Source organism: Notolepis coatsorum (genome assembly GCF_963971535.1).
Source record: "Notolepis coatsorum genome assembly, chromosome: 1".
In the NCBI taxonomy this organism is placed as follows: Eukaryota; Metazoa; Chordata; class Actinopteri; order Aulopiformes; family Paralepididae; genus Notolepis; species Notolepis coatsorum.
The window spans coordinates 127,334,221-127,354,202 of record NC_140165.1 but is presented as its reverse complement, the minus strand read 5'-3'; the positions used below and the strand labels follow the sequence as shown (position 1 = coordinate 127,354,202).

The 19,982-nt window shown below is 46.3% G+C and overlaps 1 protein-coding gene across 2 annotated transcripts in view; it reads left to right on the top strand.

The window, feature by feature from the left end:
- septin5a (septin 5a) overlaps positions 1-19,982 on the top strand; it is a 49,276-nt gene that overhangs the window by 14,928 nt on the left and 14,366 nt on the right. The window contains exons 1-7 of one of the 2 annotated variants that reach the window (XM_084316347.1): positions 4,078-4,336; positions 5,708-5,798; positions 6,036-6,122; positions 7,191-7,314; positions 8,358-8,492; positions 9,198-9,315; positions 9,859-9,960. In XM_084316347.1, coding sequence (XP_084172473.1) covers positions 4,262-4,336; positions 5,708-5,798; positions 6,036-6,122; positions 7,191-7,314; positions 8,358-8,492; positions 9,198-9,315; positions 9,859-9,960 — 732 coding nt within the window. In that variant the 5' untranslated portion in view covers positions 4,078-4,261. Of the gene's footprint in view, positions 1-4,077; positions 4,337-5,707; positions 5,799-6,035; positions 6,123-7,190; positions 7,315-8,357; positions 8,493-9,197; positions 9,316-9,858; positions 9,961-19,982 lie in introns of those variants that run through there. The other variant, XM_084316348.1, reaches the window with a different exon arrangement.

Genomic DNA, 19,982 nt, shown 5'->3' with positions numbered 1-19,982 from the left:
GCCCATTAAATATCAATACAATAATCCACTCGGAGAATAGGCATCTCCACCTCTGTCTGTTTGACCACTGGAGCTGAAGGAACAAGAAAAGGAAACCATCTCTCTGCTACTATCACACTGAAACAGTATATCTAGAATCACACTGATATACAGTATCTAGAGACTGTACCACTGTGCAGATAACGGCTGCTGGAGCCAGGAAGCAAACCATCCAATAATAGGAAGCAAAGTTCACAGAGGGTCACGTAAAAGCCCACCCACTCACTCACTGCCCCGGCTGAAACTATGAGTGTGAGAGAGAGTGAGTATAGGGTTCTAGGGCAGGTGTAGAGGGCTGTAAAGAGGGAGTATAGGGTTCTAGGGCAGGTGTAGAGGGCTGTAAGAGGGAGTATAGGGTTCTAGGGCAGGTGTAGAGGGCTGTAAAGAGGGAGTATAGGGTTCTATGGCAGGTGTAGAGGGCTGTAAGAGGGAGTATAGGGTTCTATGGCAGGTGTAGGGGGCTGTAAAGAGGGAGTATAGGGTTCTAGGGCAGGTGTAGAGGGCTGTAAAGAGGGAGTATAGGGTTCTATGGCAGGTGTAGAGGGCTGTAAAGAGGGAGTATAGGGTTCTATGGCAGGTGTAGAGGGCTGTAAAGAGGGAGTATAGGGTTCTATGGCAGGTGTAGAGGGCTGTAAAGAGGGAGTATAGGGTTCTAGGGCAGGTGTAGGGGGCTGTAAAGAGGGAGTATAGGGTTCTAGGGCAGGTGTAGAGGGCTGTAAGAGGGAGTATAGGGTTCTATGGCAGGTGTAGAGGGCTGTAAGAGGGAGTATAGGGTTCTAGGGCAGGTGTAGGGGGCTGTAAAGAGGGAGTATAGGGTTCTAGGGCAGGTGTAGGGGGCTGTAAAGAGGGAGTATAGGGTTCTAGGGCAGGTGTATAGGGCTGTAAAGCACATTAACCATGAAAGACTGAGCCCTGTCACGAGTGACAGTGTGGGGTAACTTGCTCTCTTTTCTCCTGTCCCACGGCCCACTGCCCTGACCCTTGACCCACGACCCTCCGCCACCACCACCAAAAGCAGCACGGCGGCATGGCCTTCCATCGACCATTTTCACACAGCTGCCATTTTGCTCTCATGTCATGCTCCATCCTCTCCATCCCGCCATGTGAATATGGTCAAATGATCAGGTCACTCCTGTCTGCCTCCTTACTCTTCTGTCCTCTTCACTGACACCCGTGAACAAACGACATGAACAGTCACTGCCATGGAGACGCATGTGGGCCAGGATGGGCTGGTGCTGTAGATAGGAGAGTATTCTGTTGGGCGGCTACGTGGCGTAGTGGGCAAGGCACTCACCACAAAATGCTGGAGACGCTGGGCTCGTCAGTTCGAGCCCAGCGCTCCACATTTGCTTTCAGTTTAGCTGGTCGTCCGTACTAATACACATTGGCCGTATTAGGGGGTGGGAAACTGATGGGTGGGGATCGGGCGTTGTGGACAGCGACTCCTACAGGTCGGTTGGTGCGCCTGCGCAGTAGAATCAGGAAGTGTTGGGGGCAGCGTGAGCCTCCCATGCGTTACTCCTCGCCACTGAGAGATCGAGCTGCGCAGGTGAAAAGATGCGACTGCTGTTACCTCAAGTACCGGAGGGGACTTGTGCTATGTATGACTTAGTCCACATTGCAGCCGGCTTGTGGGAGGCAAGAAACAGCGTCCGTGACAGGGGAGGGTTGAATTGGATGATACGAAATTGGGATGGGAGAAAATATAGAAAATGGGAGAAAAAGTGGATCAAAAAAAAAGGAGAGTATTCTGTTTCACCAGGAGTGACAGTGGTAGAGCGGTCATCTGGTAATCGGAAGGTTCCCGGTTAGATTCCCCGCTGCTTAACCGATGAGCAGGTATGTGAATGTGTGAGTGAATGGGTGAACATGAGGCATAAGTTGTACTGTTCCATTTAGGATCACTGGACTTAGAATTGGTCCCATTCACTCTGATTAGGAGGAAGTGATAGGGTGGGATGGAGGGATATGTTTGGGAGCTTAAATAGCCCAGTATGAAAAATAAATATTTCCTTGTAAATAAGTCCTTTAATGAGAGAAATAAAAGTCTGTCTAAAACAAATAGTCTTATGCTTAAAGTAAGAATGGTAGCTTTACTCAACATGTTTTTCAAACAAAGATGGAATATGGATTTGTTCTTTTAGAATGGGCACAGTTTTAAACCATGCCACATGGTCATGTACTTATTTTACTGTTATTGGTCAGGAATTCTATTTGTGCTTCATCGGCGCCGAAAACGCTATTTCTTTAGTTTAGATTTCGGCATTTCGCCTGCAGTTGGAAGTGGAACTTTTAGCTTGAACTGCACTTCTTTCCCCAGCCGCCCTACAGCTCTGGTGCCCTCCTGTGGTGTAGAGTGGAAGTACAGTATCTGCATGTGGCATTCAAGATTCTAGATCTTTTATTTTTCTGCCATAAGTCACAAGTACAGTGGAATGCAATAAGTGATAACTCGATACAAAATTTCACACCTGAGAAAACATGATAATGTGTACAAAAAACTGTAACGGTATCTACCATGGGGTGTGCCTGTGTGGAAAAAGTGCTCCCTCTTTATGTCAAACATCAATCACTCCATCTCAACTCTGTTCCCCACATCAACCATGAGTGAACCACACCCATACACACATACACACACTTCCACACACAAACATGCACGCATGATCACATGCATGGGCACACGCACGTACATACACACACACACACAATTACACACACACATACATACATACACAATTTTGCACACGCACACACTCACACATACACACACACACACATAAACATGCATGCATGATCACATGCACACACACACACACACACACACACACACACAACTACCACCATCACATCTGGGAACAATCGTCTTCAACCTCTGCTTCTATGAAAGGGGCCTTTTTCACCTCTGCACAAGTTCCCCTCAGACCAGTAGAGTTAACAGAGTAACCAGTGTCCCATTTGTTTACTAGGTAGTCTAGACGTGGGTACGGCCAACGATGGGAAAACACAAACACAAGCATGTGCACGTTCACATACACGCGCACGCAAACACACAACTCTGGTCATTGTCACTTAATGGGTGGATTGACAGGGTGCTTCTCACTCTCTCTGTTGCCTACATGACTGTACTTGTAACATACGGAGGGGTTTGTGAATTTCAATGCTGCTTTGTGTTCGAGTGATGATGTCAGTGCTTTTGTCATGAGTACGTTGTTTTTGTCATCTTTTTACAGTCAAGTCAATGACGCCTCAAACAGTCTGTCTGTCTGTCTATCTGTTTGTGTGTGTGTCTGTCTGTGTGTGTCTGTCTGTCTGTGTGTGTCTGTCTGTCTGTTTGTGTCTGTCTGTTTGTGTGTCTGTCTGTCTGTCTGTCTGTTTGTGTGTGTGTCTGTCTGTGTGTCGGCCTGTTTGTGTGTCTGTCTGTCTATTTGTGTGTGTGTCTGTTTGTGTGTGTGTGTTTGCGTGTGTGTGTGTCTGTCTGTCTGTCTATCTGTCTGTTTGTGTGTGTGTCTGTTTGTGTGTGTGTGTGTCTGTCTGTCTGTCTGTTATCTATGTGTCTTTCTCTCTGAGCTGTTGCTCCTTTTATTTCTTAATAGCAGTTTCTTGTTTTCCAGCTGCTGGACATGGTGGAGGGAATGTTGCTGGATGAATGTTTCTTTTATTTCATTACTTTCCCCCCATCCCTCACTTCCTCCCTCAAATTCTCTCTCTCCCTCCTATTGCACTCCCCCCCTCTCTCTCTCCCTCCTATTGCACTCCCCTCTCTCTCTTTGCCTCTCTCACCATCTCTCTCTCTCTCTCTATCTGCCTCTCTCACCATCTCTCTCTCCCTCTCTCTCCATCTCTCTCTGAGAATTCCTTGCTACCTGTCTGAACAGGGTGCAGTAGAGCGCTGCAGGGCGAGAGAGAGAGAGAGAGAGAGAAAAAAAATAGAAGGAGCGGAGGAAAGAGGGAGGAACAAAGGGCATATAAAACGTGCAAACAGGAAAGAGGTGTATTGGAGTCAATTGGGGAGGGACAACAGAGAGAGAGAGACAGGGAGGGACAGAGAGAGAGGGGGAGAAGGAGAAGAAGAGGTTTGGGAGTAACAGCAGGAAAGCAAAAGAGTCTTTAGGGACAAGGCAAGGTTGCTGGGTTCCTTTCCTGTAGGGACTTAGCAGCAGTTAGTTTTTTTTCCCTCTCAGACGGCAGCTATTTCCGTCTGCTGGTGTCGGTGCGGTCTGGTATGGATGCCATCATGCTGCAAGAGAAACTTGTCGAAAAGCTGCTGTGCCCGCGCGTTAGAACCGCCAGACAGAAGGTAAAAGAAGCTCAATGCCGGACGGTGGGGGAAAGCGGCGAGGAGGCTAAACGGGAGCAAATTCTGACTTTTTATTGAAAAGTCACAGTGAAAGAAGTTAGTCTTACAACAGGGTTGGCTGTAACTATGCGGAGGAATTACTCGCTCCCTCTCTAGTCTAGAATGTCTCACTGTCAGCATCCCTGCTGCTTTCTGCTCAGATTACGCTGGCGTCGCCAGTTTATGTGCGTTTACAGTATATATGTGATGTAGTAGCAGATTGATTCAACTGTGTTGAAGGAGCTGGTTTTGTTACCTCACACGCCCTATATTCCCGTGGAACGCTTGTGTGATTACTCAGAGATTTAACCAATGTGTGGATTTCCTCGTACTTCGCCTCTGGCTCTGGCAGCGCGTCCGCCTGGGAGAATGTCGTGTACGCGGTCTGTGGTTTTTGTGTGTGCGTGCGCGCGCAGGCCTGTGTGTATTTGATTGATTGATTGAAAACTTTATTTAACAGATTCCAGAATGGGTACAGTACGGCTCAATACACACAATTGTTGTTAAGGGGATGCAGACCAGAGAAAGACTTTCGTCTTGTTTACATCAGGGGGTCCCCCCATTTTCAATTCATCATAATTCATCATTTGTAAACGGGATCCATTCCTCGCCAGAGGGGCTGTCGGAAATGTCTGTGACAAGTTATGACAGCTTATAAAGATACCGACTGTGTGTTGGGCTTGTGCCTTTTTTGAGAATGAAAAGGGCTTTTCAGGTCTTTTCAATAGTAGCGTCTGTCTCTGCGTGAGCCAGTCCCTGGAGTCCCAGCAGGCTGTGGCAGGCCGGGCCAGAGAGTGTTTTTATTTCTATGTATGTCAGTGGATTCTCTGCCAGTTCCATAAGAAGCCGTCACTGACTGGGGGCTATTCAGTTAGTTTTACAGTTAGCTACAGTCAGAAAGCGGTGGCCTTGTGGTTCTGCATGTGTGTGTTTGTGTGTCTTAGCACCAGTATTCCTCTCTGACTCAGTGGAATGCTATGCATGTATTTTTCCATTTCTGTTGTGGATAGATTTAACCTGGCTAACACTCGCATCAGCCAGGGAAAGGGGAAAGTATAGATCGCCTCTAGTAAAGCTGCTCTTCGTATACTATCATGCTGATTCTATTGCTTTAAGAACCATCTAAATCCATCCTGACCTCATGCGAGAACCCCTCTGTGGTTTTAATTGATTGATGGCCCATATGGTGATGAGTATTCTCGTTTAAAATTCCAGTACCCTCCCCTGTATTCTACTGCACACACATTCTTCAGCACGGCAGTCATTGATACTGAGCTCTCTTTCGCTTTCTCTCCCCCCCCCCTCTCTCTCTTCTCTTCTCTTCTCTTGTAGGAGAAGCAATATGTGGGTTTTGCCACCCTGCCCAACCAGGTCCACAGGAAGTCAGTGAAGAAGGGGTTTGACTTCACCCTCATGGTGGCAGGTCAGTTTGTCGTTACTGAAGTCAATTTGAGGGGAAATATATATAGTTTTCACTGTAGCTGGTGATGTATTCGCTAGGGATGAACAATTAATCGAAATCGCAATATGGCCTAGTGTGATATGAAGTATTGTGGTGCTGCAGAGATGTCTTGTCTACAAGTCATATTCTATAGACTTCGCTATAGATTTAAGATATGCTATTGACAACGCTCCCTCTCTCTTTCTCTGTGTGTTGCAGGGGAGTCTGGTCAGGGTAAATCCACTCTGGTGAACAGCCTGTTCCTTACTGACCTCTACAAGGACAGAAAGCTACTTAACGCTGAAGGCAAGTGTTTTTTTCTAGAATGGTGATATTAAATGTACCGTTTATATAGCATATATATATGCTATGTAAACAGAATGTCTCAAGGAGGGGGCTTAGATCATTAGATTTATTTTCAACAATGTTTTTTTTTTATCCACTTTTTCTCCCATTTTCTATATATATTTTTCTCCCATCCCAATTTCGTATCATCCAATCCAACCCTCCCCTGTCACGGACGCTGTTTCTTGCCTCCCACAAGCCGGCTGCAATGTGGACTAAGTCATACATAGCACAAGTCCCCTCCGGTACTTGAGGTAACAGCAGTCGCATCTTTTCACCTGCGCAGCTCGATCTCTCAGTGGCGAGGAGTAACGTGTGGGAGGCTCACGCTGCCCCCGACACTTCCTGATTCTACTGCGCAGGCGCACCAACCGACCTGTAGGAGTCGCTGTCCACAACGCCCGATCCCCACCCTTCAGTTTCCCTCCCCGTAATACGGCCAATGTGTATTACTGTGGACGACCAGCTAAACTGAAAGCAAATGTGGAGCGCTGGGCTCGAACTGACGAGCCCAGCGTCTCCAGCATTTCGTGGCGAGTGCCTTGCCCACTACGCCACGTAGCCGCCCATTATTTTCAACAATGTTATGTTTACATGCCAGTTAATATAAATAATTTAATTGCAGATGAATATAAAGGTAAGAATAAAAGATCAGTAAAACACGGATACAAATCTGTTAAAACAGTTACACGATGTACCAGAGATGTTTTAATCTGAAGATGGTTCAATGGCCAATACAGGTGGTGTTGGTTATTTACCCCGTCTCATGCGACAGCAATGTGCTCTGCTTACATAGTAATGTAGTAGTGAAATAGGACAATTACACCCTTGTTCCAAACACAATCTCCTTAAGATTCTCTCTCTGTGTCTCTCCCTTCCCATCTCATTCACTCAACCTGTCAATCCTCCTCATCCCTCCCTTCTTTCTCCTGTCTTACAGAGTGTATTAAATAACTACTAGACTACTCTCCTCTCTCCTGTCTTACAGAGTGTATTAACCATACTACTCCCCTCTCTCCTGTCTTACAGAGCGTATTAGCCAGACAGTGGAGATTATCAAGCATACAGTAGACATCGAGGAGAAAGGAGTCAAACTCAAACTGACCATCGTAGACACACCAGGGTTTGGAGATGCTGTCAATAACAATGAATGGTGAGCTAACTTCCTTCCTCGCATTGTCCTATTGCTAACCTGGTCCTGGTGTAGCCCTGATATAGACACGACTAGATTCAGTCTGTGCAGTTGTCATACATTACCACAGGCTTAAGTTACCCATGAAGGGCAAGAGTTGCTTTGGGACCCTGCCCGTACCCCAATGAGCCATGGATGCAAAGGTTTAGGTGCCTCCTTAAAAGAACACGCCAACATTTTGGGAAATTAGCTTATCGTCTTCTCCAGAGAGAGACAAGAAGATAGATACCAGTTTCCTCTGTGCGTTCAGTAGAAAGCTATCTGGCTGCATGTTAGCCTAGCTTAATGAAAGCGGACATGACCGGTTAGCCTTCAGGAGAGGTGTTAGTTGGACAATGCCTAGGCTAACCGGTTATGTCTGCTTTCATTCATTGTGCTAAGCTAGGCTAACATGCAGCCAGATAGCGTTCTACTGAACACACAGAGAGGAAACTGGTATCTATCTTCTTGTCTCTCTCTGGAGAAGACGATAAGCTAATTTCCCCAAATGTTGGTGTGTTCCTTTAAATCTGGCAGATAATAATGTTAATCCTGTAGCCTTTTTTTTGTAGTGCCCTTCATCATGTAGCCATTACCTCTCTCCACACTAGGTTACACTACATCAGCGCTGTGGCAGCTCCAACCTATTATCATTCCGGTATAGGGGGAAAAACGCCCTGGCTTGTTTGTATTTCTTTAAACCAATCACAATCATCCTGCCCTTGCAAAATAGTGTCACAGATAGCGGAAGGGGAGGAGAATTTTGACTGAAATAGTCGACCAATGGCATGCTTATAACCACAGTCTCATGGCTCCGATCCAGACTAGCGCCCATGTGACGTACTATTCCAGAACGTCCTGCTGACATAGTTTGTGGTGTGTGTGTGTGTGTGTGTGTGTGTGTGTGTGTGTGTGTGTGTGTGTGTGTGTGTGTGTGTGTGTGTGTGTGTGTGTGTGTGTGTGTGTGTGTGTGTGTGTGTGTGTGTGTGTGTGTGTGTGTGTGTGTGTGTGTCCGTCCATCCTAGCTGGAAGCCAATCACAGATTACATAGACCAGCAGTTTGAGCAGTACTTCAGAGACGAGAGTGGACTCAACAGAAAGAACATCCTAGACAACAGAGTCCACTGCTGCCTCTACTTCATTCCTCCATTTGGACATGGGTAATAACACGCACGCACACACACACACACACACACACACATAAAGGGACACTTTATTTTGCACATAATCTCCCACACAATCAAAAACTCTAATCATAGAAATACCTTGTGTTTATAAGGACTGCTACCTTATCATTTCATTGAGCTGTAATTAACACAACACAAGGATTCAATGTCCCTGATGACATCACTGATTGCCATATTCAAACTAATTTACTCCCAATAACTGTCAAACTAAATGAATGTGTGCAAAGCTGTTTAGGGTTTTTGGATGTGTGTGTTTTTGGTGAAGTGTCCCTTTATCCGTTGTTGTTGTTATTATGTCATACCCCAACTTTAAAAGCCCCTGAAATCAGAAAGCTAAATTGGTAGCATTTCAATAGCATTTCAGCTTTAAATACCAATATGTTGTAGTGGGCACTTACATGGGCACTTACCTGGACGGGACATAATCCACCTACACTGTCACTTTAAGGACACGGGGCATCCGGGGGGTAGCTAGAGAGGCCATATTAACGCTTGGCTTGGTTTGTTGTGGTATCCTTGGCTATGCGTTGGATACAAATTCACATTCAACTGAGCTTTAGTGTGAAATACATGAATCTGTTACCAAGGCTATTTGAACAAGACTCAATTTCAACGAATCGGTCAATAAATGTAATCGGTCAACAAACACAAATCAACAAGTTGTGTTCTTGTCTCCAGGCTTCGTCCAGTGGACGTTGAGTTCATGAGGGCTATCCATGAGAAGGTCAACGTGGTTCCACTCATCGCTAAAGCTGACTGCCTCACACCCAACGAGATCCAGAAACTCAAAGACAGGGTGGGCTCCCCTTTTGCAGCTTTAGAGCAAAAATACCGTAATTCCTCTAATAGTAACCGGGTCTCAAATACAAGCCGGGTCTCTATTAATGGCCGGGTGCGCTCTTGAGCTAAGCAATTATAAGCCGACCTCCTAATACAAGCCGGGTTACTAATATACTGAGCTGCATACTGAGCTAGTTACTTGATTTCACTTTGAAAACGTTGAAATGGACCAGTGACCACCTGTTATTGCACTGTTTCACTATTTCATACAGTACTTGGTTTCAATAAATGAACCCAGTACATTTTACTGGGTTCAAACTGACACAAAATGTTGATTTATTCATTATGATCCGTTTGTGAAAATTTGAAATATAGGCCTCCCTCTTATACAGGCCTCCTCCTAATACAAGCCTGGTACCCGCTACAGTTGAAACAAATACAAGCCGGGGTTACTATTAGAGGAATTACGGTAGGTGCCTTTTATTATGCACTGTGTTCAGTGTAAGCAATAACTTACATGGGTGTGTGTGTGTGTGTGTGTGTGTGTGTGTGTGTGTAGGTCAGAGAGGAGATAGAGAAGTTTGGCATCAAGGTGTACCAGTTCCCCGAGTGTGACTCGGATGAGGATGAGGAGTTCAAACAGCTTGACAAAGAGCTGAAGGTGAGACTTTTAAGCCCCTGTTAAACAATATATTGCTGCTTTGCTTTTTTACACTGAACCAAATGAAGCCTGCAAAATGCCGCCTCAGTGTTTGATATTAGACAGCATGCCGGTAACACCGGCGTTCCGGAATCAGAGGCGTGACGTGTAAAGTAGCCAGTTCAGATCGAGGTTCGTGACGAGACTGGATGCAACTTGCAAAAGAATTCTGATTGTAAACGTTCTAACATTCCAGGAACTCATTTCATTTGGTGGCAAGAAACACTGCTTTCATCTCCACTCCTTCATACATTGTAGGCTTATTATTTTTTTTTATCCACTTTTTCTCCTTATTTTTCTATTTTTCTCCCATCCCAATTTCGCTGTTTCCAATTCTCCCCTCCCCTGTCTTGAATGTTGCTCGCATATGCCCCCCACAGGTCGGTCGTAGGGAGGATAGAAGCCTTGCATCACCTGTCCCCTCCGGTACACGAGGAGGCAGCCTGTCGCATCTTTTCACCTGCCAGCGCGGACTCTCATTGGCGAGGTGTAACGTGTGGGAGGCTCACACTACCCCCGCTATTTCCTGTCTCTGCTGTGCAGGCGTCCCCCAACCGACCTGTAGGAGTCGCTGTCCACAACGTCCCATTGTAGGCTTATTTGAACTCCCCCTTTGTGCTTAAAGGAACACGCCAATATTTTTGGAAAATATCTTATTCGCCACCTACCCTGGAGTTAGACAAGCTTTTCTTCTCTGTGCATGCATTAGGCTTAGGGAACAGCCGCACCGTTAGCCTAGCTTAGCGTCATTCACTGTAAGTAGGTGTGCCAGTGTAGCCTAGTTCCCAACAGTCACGAAATCCACTCCAAATACAACTCCAAAACGTTCCTGTAAACATGTTGTGACCTGTGTATTTACCACATGGAGAAATTCAATAAAAGAAATTGACATTTTCGTTTTCTAAGCAGATATATACTCAGATTCTTTTTTTGCCGAACCACTGCTGCCTGGGCGCAGTGATTTCATCGCCTCAAAAGTCCAGTTTTTCAAAAAGCAACAGGGCTTTTGAGGTAAGCTAATTTCCCAAAAAGTTGGCGTGTTCCTTTTAAAAGAAAAAGAAAGTATATGACGACCCATATCTCACACGGCTATTGCATCAATCAGTTTGAGTGACGGGAGGAAATGCTCACATGAAGATATCATCTACTATCCAGAGTACTTAACATTTTCTACATTTTTGCTGAAATATAATCAATTTGACACACTTTCTCTAGGCTTTTGAAACGTGCGTAAGTAGAGGTGAAATTGAACTTTCTGGTTCATAAAATCACAAGCAGGGAGTCAAATGAAAAGGTGGAATATCTCTAAAGATCTACAATCCTGTTCTGATGGCCACAAGTGTTACCCCTGCTCTTGAATATTTATATTTATTTTATTTTACCTTTTTTATTTAGCCAGATAAAACATTAAGAACGGGTTTCTTATTTACAATGTCAATCTGGTCCAAGAGGCCCCAACAAGAGTACAAATATATATATATATTAATAACAAAAATGTTAACAGTACAAATAAACACATGCACAGCCTATGTACAAAAAAAATAAACTGGAGGATTGGGGGGGGGGGGGGGGGGGGGGGTGAAAGTGTGTGCGTGCATGTGTATGCAAACAAATGCCTGTGTCTAGGTGCGAGTATGAAGATGAATGAGTGCTTGTGTGCGAGGGTGTCCTTGGATCCACCTTTATGCTGATGACACCATCCTGTATGCAAGTGTGAGACTGTGGTATCGGCAAGAGCAGGAGGGATCGACTAAGAGCGTGTTGAGTATATTCTTTTTTTTTAAACTTACATTTTTATTGAACATTTATAGACAAACAACACAACATATACAATAACATCAACAACACTATTAAACAGACATAAATAATAAAGAAAACATGTAATACCCAAAAGACGAAAAATAAAAAATACTGACTTAAGCAAATATTCACATACATAAATAATGAAGTGGAAAAAACATAAAACAATTGTCATATCTTAAACAAAAATAAAATTAGAAAACATTAAGTGTGTGACATGGGTTCAGAGACCCTCCTTGAACCTCTTTCCTCCTTTACCCTTCGCCCTCTTGTGATGTATTTGGTTCTTCCTTTGTGATGTCGTTTTCGTTCCCCTTGTAATCCTCCCACTTTCCCCATCTTTCTCCAAATTTCTCTTCCTGTAACCTCAGCATGTGTGTTATCCTCTCCATATCCTGTATCTCTTCCACTATTCCTACCCATTGCGCTATTGTCGGTGGGTCTTCTTTGTACCACAGTCTTGTTATTGCTTTTCTGGCCGCTATCAACATTATCTTTATTAAATATTTGTCCCCCCCTTGTATTCCCTCGTGTGTCAGGTCTCCTAAGTAAAGCACCAGTCCTGTTTGTGGTAACCCGTATCCTAATATTCTGATCATTGCCTCCCCTATCTCCTCCCAATACCCCTTCAGCTTCTGACATCCCCAGAATATGTGCGTGTGATTTGCCCCCTCCTTCCCACACATCCTCCAGCATGCTCTTTGTGTTGGTGCATATTTTCCCTTCAGCTCTGGGGTTATAAAGAATCTGATTATGTTTTTCCATACAAACTCTTTCCATATCCTCGATCCTGTTGTTGAATGTTGCACCTTGCATATGTTCCCCCTTTCCTTCCCTGTTATTCCTATCTCTAGTTCTCTCTCCCATTTCTCCCTTATATAATCGGTCGTGTGTCCCTTGCTGGTCATTATAGCCCGGTACAGTGCTGATATTACCCTTCCTTTCCCTCCTTCGTATGCCCTTACTATCATCCTAATTATTCCATTCTGTTCTTCTTCCTTGTCCCCTCTTATTTCTTTATTATAGTAATCTCTAATCTGTAGATATCTGAAGTGGTCCCTGTTTTCTAGTCCAAATTTCTCCTTTAATTTTTGTAGTGTTTGCTTGAGTATATTTTTGAAGGCAGTCAGTGAAGTAAGAGCTGTAAGTTTAAGGGTGTCTTGAAAAGCGTTCCAGTCATAAGCTGCTGCAAAGTGAAAGGAGTTTCGGCCAAAGGTGGTCTTGGATCTTGGGATGGTTAGTTTGATGAGTTTGCTTGATCTTGTGCCGTAAGTGCTATGAGAAAGGTGCAGCAGGGAGGAAAGATAAGGTGGGGTCTTGCCCAGGATTGTCTTGTAAATGGAGTGGAACCAATGTTGGAGTCGGCGGGTGTGGAGGGAGGGCCAGTCAACCAGTTTGTAAAGGTCACAGTGATGTGTATTAAAGGGTGCATTGGTGGCAAAGCGGATGGCAGAATGGTGAAGAGTGTCCAGTTTGTGTAGAGTAGGGTGCATCAAAATACACATTTCCAGCGTATTGATTTGTATGGGTGCTAAAAGTGTTACCATCCATGTAAAAACAATACATGCTAAATATTTTTGCAATACGAGGTGATTTAGATGTGCAACGGTACATCAGTACATGCTGTCCTCTCCCAACATGGCCTGCTGTTAGTGTCTGTGTGTGTCTGTGTGTGTGTGTGTGTGTGTGTGAGTTGCAACATTGTTTCATCTCGCACCTGGTCCTGCAATTTTTGGGGGGATGGGCGGGATGGGCCTATAAATAGCTTTACCTGTGTGGCTCTGCATCACAGTTTACTCAATTCCCCCAACTCCACCATCACCCACCACATGATCCAGCTCTCCAACTATATCTCCAGCTATCCAGTTCTCACAAGATGGCGTCGCCGCCCTTAGGCTCTCGCCAGAGCAGCCGCAGCCTGGTCTTTGGTCTGGGCCCCAGCATAACCAATGCAGATGCCATCATCACTGGTGCCAAACTGCCAAGTGGTCGCCAGATCTTGCGGTGCATGCTGTACAACTGCGACACGCAACTGCATGCCAAGCGGCCAGGTTTGACCGGAGCCTTGTCACGGTTCCATGCGGCTAAGGACGTTTTGGAGCAGGTGCAGCCATTTTATGGAAAGGCCAATATATCAATGGTGAGTGATCGTCGAGCATGCGTCAAGATAGTAGCGCTTGTCGATGCTAGCAACAAGCTGCGGCAAATTCCAAAGGCCAGGCGCTCCAGTGAGGCTACAGCTCGACTGGTGGACGCAATGGAGCACAAGCTGGATGCCACATTCCCGCTGTGGTCTCCAAATGCAGAGGAGCTGATCTGTGATCCAGAGGACATTGCTTTCCTGGCCAGCATGAAGGGCGACAGAGTGGCCACATTTGGAGCATTGGATGCCAATCTGCAATCCAAGTTGAAGCGGCGACAGGAGCGTGAAGCAGCGCAGCAGGCATGCTTTACCAAGGAGCAGCAGGAGATGACTGCGAGGTCCAGCATGGCGGTGGTGTTGGAAAGCGAAAGTGATGAAGACAGCAATGCAGATGAAACAGCTGCTCCACCGGCTGAGAACACACCCACCCGTGAGCGTAAGAAGACTGGCACCACAGCCTTCATTCCATCAGACATTCTCAGCCGGCCGAGTCTTGTGTCACTGGCTACACGGTTGAAGATCACACCAATGCAGCAGGCTGCCTTCACGCGCGGTCTGATCGAGGAATCCGGTGGCAATTCGGCAATGGTCTCCACATCCTACGCAACAGCAGACCGAGCGCGCCGCCACGTGTTGCAGGCCATCAGTGAGGACCAGCAAGAACAGTGGACACCACCTCCCATGTGCACCTTGCACTGGGACAGCAAGTTGACGCCAATGCTCAACAATGTGCGCCAGTTGGAGGAGCGTCTGACAGTGGTGATCGGAGACGTGGAGCGGCTCAAACTGCTTGGTGTGCCAGCATACATGAAGGGGACTGATGAGGCATGTGGAACGATCATTGCCCGGCTGACATGCAAGCTGCTGCAGGACTGGTGCTGCACCGATCAGGTTGTCAACATGGCATTTGACACCACCGCGTCAAACACTGGCCATCTCACGGCAGCCTGCATTGCCATCCAGCTCTCACTGGGTCGACCACTGCTCTGGTCCGGGTGCCGGCACCACATCGGCGAGGTGCTCCTCAGCCACATCTTCACTGACCTCAAGGTGGAGATGTCACGCTCGCCAGAGGTTACATTGTTTACACGTCTGCGCGACAACTGGAACCTGTTGCCACACAAGGACAGCGGCCCATTGGCTCGCTAAATTCCTGGCGATGCCGAAACACCGTTCCTGGGCAAGTTGCGTGCTGAACTAATTGTGTGCGCTGCAGGAGTGCTCGACTACAAGCGAGGCGACTATCGCGAGTTCGTGCAGCTATGTCTTGTGTATCTGAGTGCAGACAGTGCAGAGCACACTCCAGTTAACTTCCAACGACCGGGAGCACTGCACAAGGCGCGGTGGATGGCTAAGCTGCTCTACACTCTCAAGCTGGCCTTGATGGAGCAGCACATTGCCTTGCTTCCTCAGGGGACCATCACTACGCAGCAGCAGGTGCTGAAGATTCGGGCGTTTGCCAACTTCATCACGCACATCTACGCAACGTGGTGGTTGACCTGCGACACGGCCGTAGATGTGGCATGGAATGACCTTACACTCTACCACAACCTGTACGCATACAAGTCTGTTGACGAGGGCATCGCAGCATCAGCGATTAAGGCGCTGAAGCGGCACCTATGGTACCGGTCAGGCGAGATGCTGCCCCTGGCACTCTTCAGCACCAAGGTGCCAGTTGGCGAGCGGCGCGCACTTGCAGATGCTATATTGGAGCACAAGCCGGCTGATATATCCATGCAAGCCCCACAGCTCCGCTTTGGCACTGGCTTCGGCAAGCCAAAGTTTCCAACCCTCTCGCCGACCACCAGCTTGGCTGACCTCGCCAACCCAGACTGCTGGTTCGGCATGCACCTGCTGCACATCGATCCCGCGTTTCTTTCACTGGATGTAGATGATTGGGTTACCAGTACAGCATTTCAGATGGGTGCAGTGAATGTACGTGCCATCAATGTTGTGAATGACTGTGCCGAGCGTGTCGTCAAACTGACGTCAGACTTTGTGGCAGCAGCCAGGAGTGAGGAGCACCTGCAGAATGTGCTACAGGCAGTTGAGCATGACCGCTCAACACAGCCAAATCTTCGCTGCTGCAAGCGCAAGCTGGACCAGGTCTAGGACTCTAGGATGCTTGAGACATGTTTGAAAGACTATTTCAATGTTGTTATCAAACATTTTGTTCTTAAATGTTAGAGTTAATAAATGTTGTTCTCAAAAACTATTTCTTGCCGTTTTTGAAATTGCCTTGTCATGTTATCTAGTAAAACGCCCAAAAAGGCCAATTTTCATATATTTCACATGCTGTGTGGTACCTCTAAATCTCAACGAATCTTTCCCAAACTTTGCACAAATCATTTTTATGTTTGTCCGAACAGAATGCAACCCCACACAGATTGATATGTTGAGATAAAATTTGCATTGCAATTTGATGCACCCTAGTGTAGAGCCGTCTTTGAAGCCTTTTTATAGATGACATCACCATAGTCCAGGATGGGCAAGACAGTTTATAAGGGTGAGTTTTGCGGAGCGTGTGAAGGAAGCTTTGTAAATGCCAGTCTGGCTTTCACTTTAGACTGAAGATTGTTAATGTGAATGGAGAAAGAAAGTCCAGCCAAAGCCCTAGATATTTGTAGGACTTGACAAACTCCAGTTCGGTGTCATCAGTGCAAAGGATCTTCGGGGGGGAGGGGGTTCTTTTTGCGATCGAATAAGATGCATTTGGTCTTTTTAGTGTTAAGCTGAAGGTGGAGGTTATGAAAGGACTGCTCGATGGAAGTGAGACTGTTTTTCTTTTTTTATCCACTTTTTCTCCCCATTTTTCTATTTTTCTCCCATCCCAATTTCGTATAACCAATTCTTCCCTCCCCTGTCTTAGACTATGCCTCCCACAGGTAGGTTGTAGTGAGGACAAAAGTCTTGCATCACGTGTCCCCTCCGGTACACGAGGAGGCAGCCTGTCGCATCTTTTCGCCGCAGCAGCTTGAACTCTCAGTGGCGAGGAGTAACGCGCGGGAGGCTCACGCTGCCCCCCTCACTTCCTGCTTCCGTCGCACCGGCGTCACCAAACCGACTTGTAGGAGTCGCTGTCCACAACGTCAAATCCCCACCCACCGGCTTTCCCACCCTCTAACACTTGCCAATTGTGTTAGTATGAACGACCGGCCAGCCGGTACCAACGCCGAGAGCTGGGCTCGAACCCAGCGTCTCCTGCGTTAGAGGCGAGTGCCTTGCCCACTGCGCCAGCCCTGAAGTGAGACTTGAAGAGTGGAGGCCGTGGAATGGAGAGAAGGGCCTGAAGCATACAGGATGGTGTCATCAGCATAAAGGTGGATCCGAGAGCTGCCTGCAGCCTTCGCCACATCATTAATATAAATGGAAAACAGGGTAGGACCCAAGATTGAGCCCTGAAGCACCCCTTTAGTGATGGCAAGTGGCTCAGGTTATTATCTGTCTTGACCTGTTGGATCCGGTTAGTAAGGTAGCTGGCAAACCAGTTGCAGCAGGTGGGGGATAAACCAATGCTGGAGAGCCTATCCAGAAGGGTCTTGTGGTCAACTGAATCGAATGCCTTGGCTAAGCCTATAAAGCTGGCAACGCAGACCTGTCTGTAGGCTACTACTAATCGTAGGTAGGCTCCATCTTAACAGTCATTAAATGTTATGTCCCAAAAATTTCTTTATCCTGAAGTAGATGATGCTGTTTAGTCTGGAGGCTGGTGTAGAGTTCTCAGTCAGTCACTGCTCTGTGTGTCAAGGGCAGCCAGTTGATTATGTACTGTGAGCTTTTTACCAGAACTCATTAACATTTTCAGAGCCCAAGCTTAACCTTGATTTACCGGTTGAATGCCCACCATCCACTTCAATGTTAGCGTTAAAAAACGCCTAATCTATGTTTTAAATTATGGCTATGTGTCTAATCTGCCCATCGCTTATCAATGACTCGTTTTCCAGTCAACATTGTCGAAGCGGATTGTTTTTTTATCGGTTCATTTTCGTTTTATAGCATTTTGAAAAGCCCTCGTTTTCAATGAAAATATAAATATTCCATGATAAAAGACGTTTACTGGAATATTCTAGAATACACAAACGTTTTTCGGCCTATTTATGAATCGTTTTCAAATAAACGCTAGATTATCGATAGTATATGTGTACGTATGCACGCTGGGCTGCGGGCTGAAAAATCGATTCTCTGATTTCCTCATCAGCGATCGCGCACAGACAGACACATCACACATAGGCCAAACGCTGAGATCTCAGCGAATACAACTCTGATTATCCCAAGACTGGTAAAATAGATTCCTTACCTCAGATCAGATGTTCTCCAAAAAGATCATTCCAATTCCTGATCGCCATTCCAAAAATGTATCACGCTTATTGAGTATTGGCTACTGTGAATATATATTCCAGGCTGATTCCCGTCCCGCGAGCGTGTATCCTTGCCGCAACGGAATTCGGTTTCCGGTTTCCGGTTTCCTCTGATTGGCCGCAACCCCGACGTGACCCTCCCCCCTATCCACCGCTCTGCCGCGCGCGGCCGCGGACTCGCTCGCTTCCTCAATTTATACCCATGGAAGTATTGACTGAATGAATGAGAACTTTATTTAACAGATTGCAGAATGGGTATAATACAGTACGGCTCAATACACACAATTGTTAAGGGGATGCAGACCTGAGAAAGACGTTTGTCTTGTTTACATCAGGGTCCCCCATTTTCAATTCATATAGAACGACTACGCCGTAACAAATCATTAAAGGAATATGTTGTGCCTTTACACCGTGTAAAGGCACAACATTAGCGGCACGGTGGTGTAGTGGTTAACACTGTCGCCTCACAGCAAGAAGGTCCAGGGTTCGATTCCCACTTGGGGACCAGGTTTCCATGATGCCAGGTACCCAGGTGGGGTATCTCCCAGGCCTTTCTGTGTGGAGTTTGCATGTTCTCCCCGTGCTCGCAAGGGTTTCCCCCCCCGATAAGATAAACCCAATGGAAAAACATGCACAACAATAGATCGCTAACGCTGTGGCGTCCTTGACGAAGACGGACAGGAGCACTTGGATTGGGGGGGGAAGGACGACGGGATGGGTTAATCGCAGATACGAATTGCATGCATGCATCGCATGTGTGCCGATTGATGACCTCTGAGCAGGTCCTAAATTATATTTATTATTATTATTATATTTTATATGTTTGATTATGTACATAATTACATATTATGTGTTATATATTATGTGTTACATAATCCAACATATGTGTAAAGGCACAACATATTCCAGTTAACGGTATATTTTTTTAATGATTTGTTACGGCGTAGTCGTTCTATATGAATTGAAAATGGGGGACCCTGATGTAAACAAGACAAACGTCTTTCTCAGGTCTGCATCCCCTTAACAATTGTGTGTATTGAGCCGTACTGTATTGTATCCATTCTGCAATCTGTTAAATAAAGTTTTCATTCATTCATTCATTCAGTCAATACTTCCATGCGTATAAATTGAGGAAGAGAGAGCGAGTCCGTGGCCGCTCGCGGCAGCGGCAGAGCAGAGCGGTGGATAGGGGGGCGGGTCACGTGGGGGTCGCGGCCAATCAGAGGAACCCGGAAACCGAATTCCGTTGCGGAAAGGATACACGCGTCCCGCGATGACTTCCATGTTGAGCAGACAGCTTGCCAGCTCAAGTAGCCAGCTGGCTCCGCCTCTACATATCGACTGATCCTAGGTCAGTCTAAGCGACTGACCTGCAGTTACACAGGGATAGACGATAGGGGGCGCTTTTTTCCATTCTGAGCTGCTGGAGGAGCTGCTGTACCAACGGGAGACTCTGTTGATGAAATATGAAATCGGATCGCTAATAAAAAAAATTAAATGCCAATACACGTTGTGGGCATTGGGCTGATAAAACGTCATGACGTCATGGGCACTGAAAGTGTTAAGGTAAAGGTTGTGTCTTCTCACGTTGCATATTGTTTTAATTAGACATACATACTACTATTATTATGATTATTATATATAATATGGTCAACCTAGGTTCTATAGCACCTTTCATACAA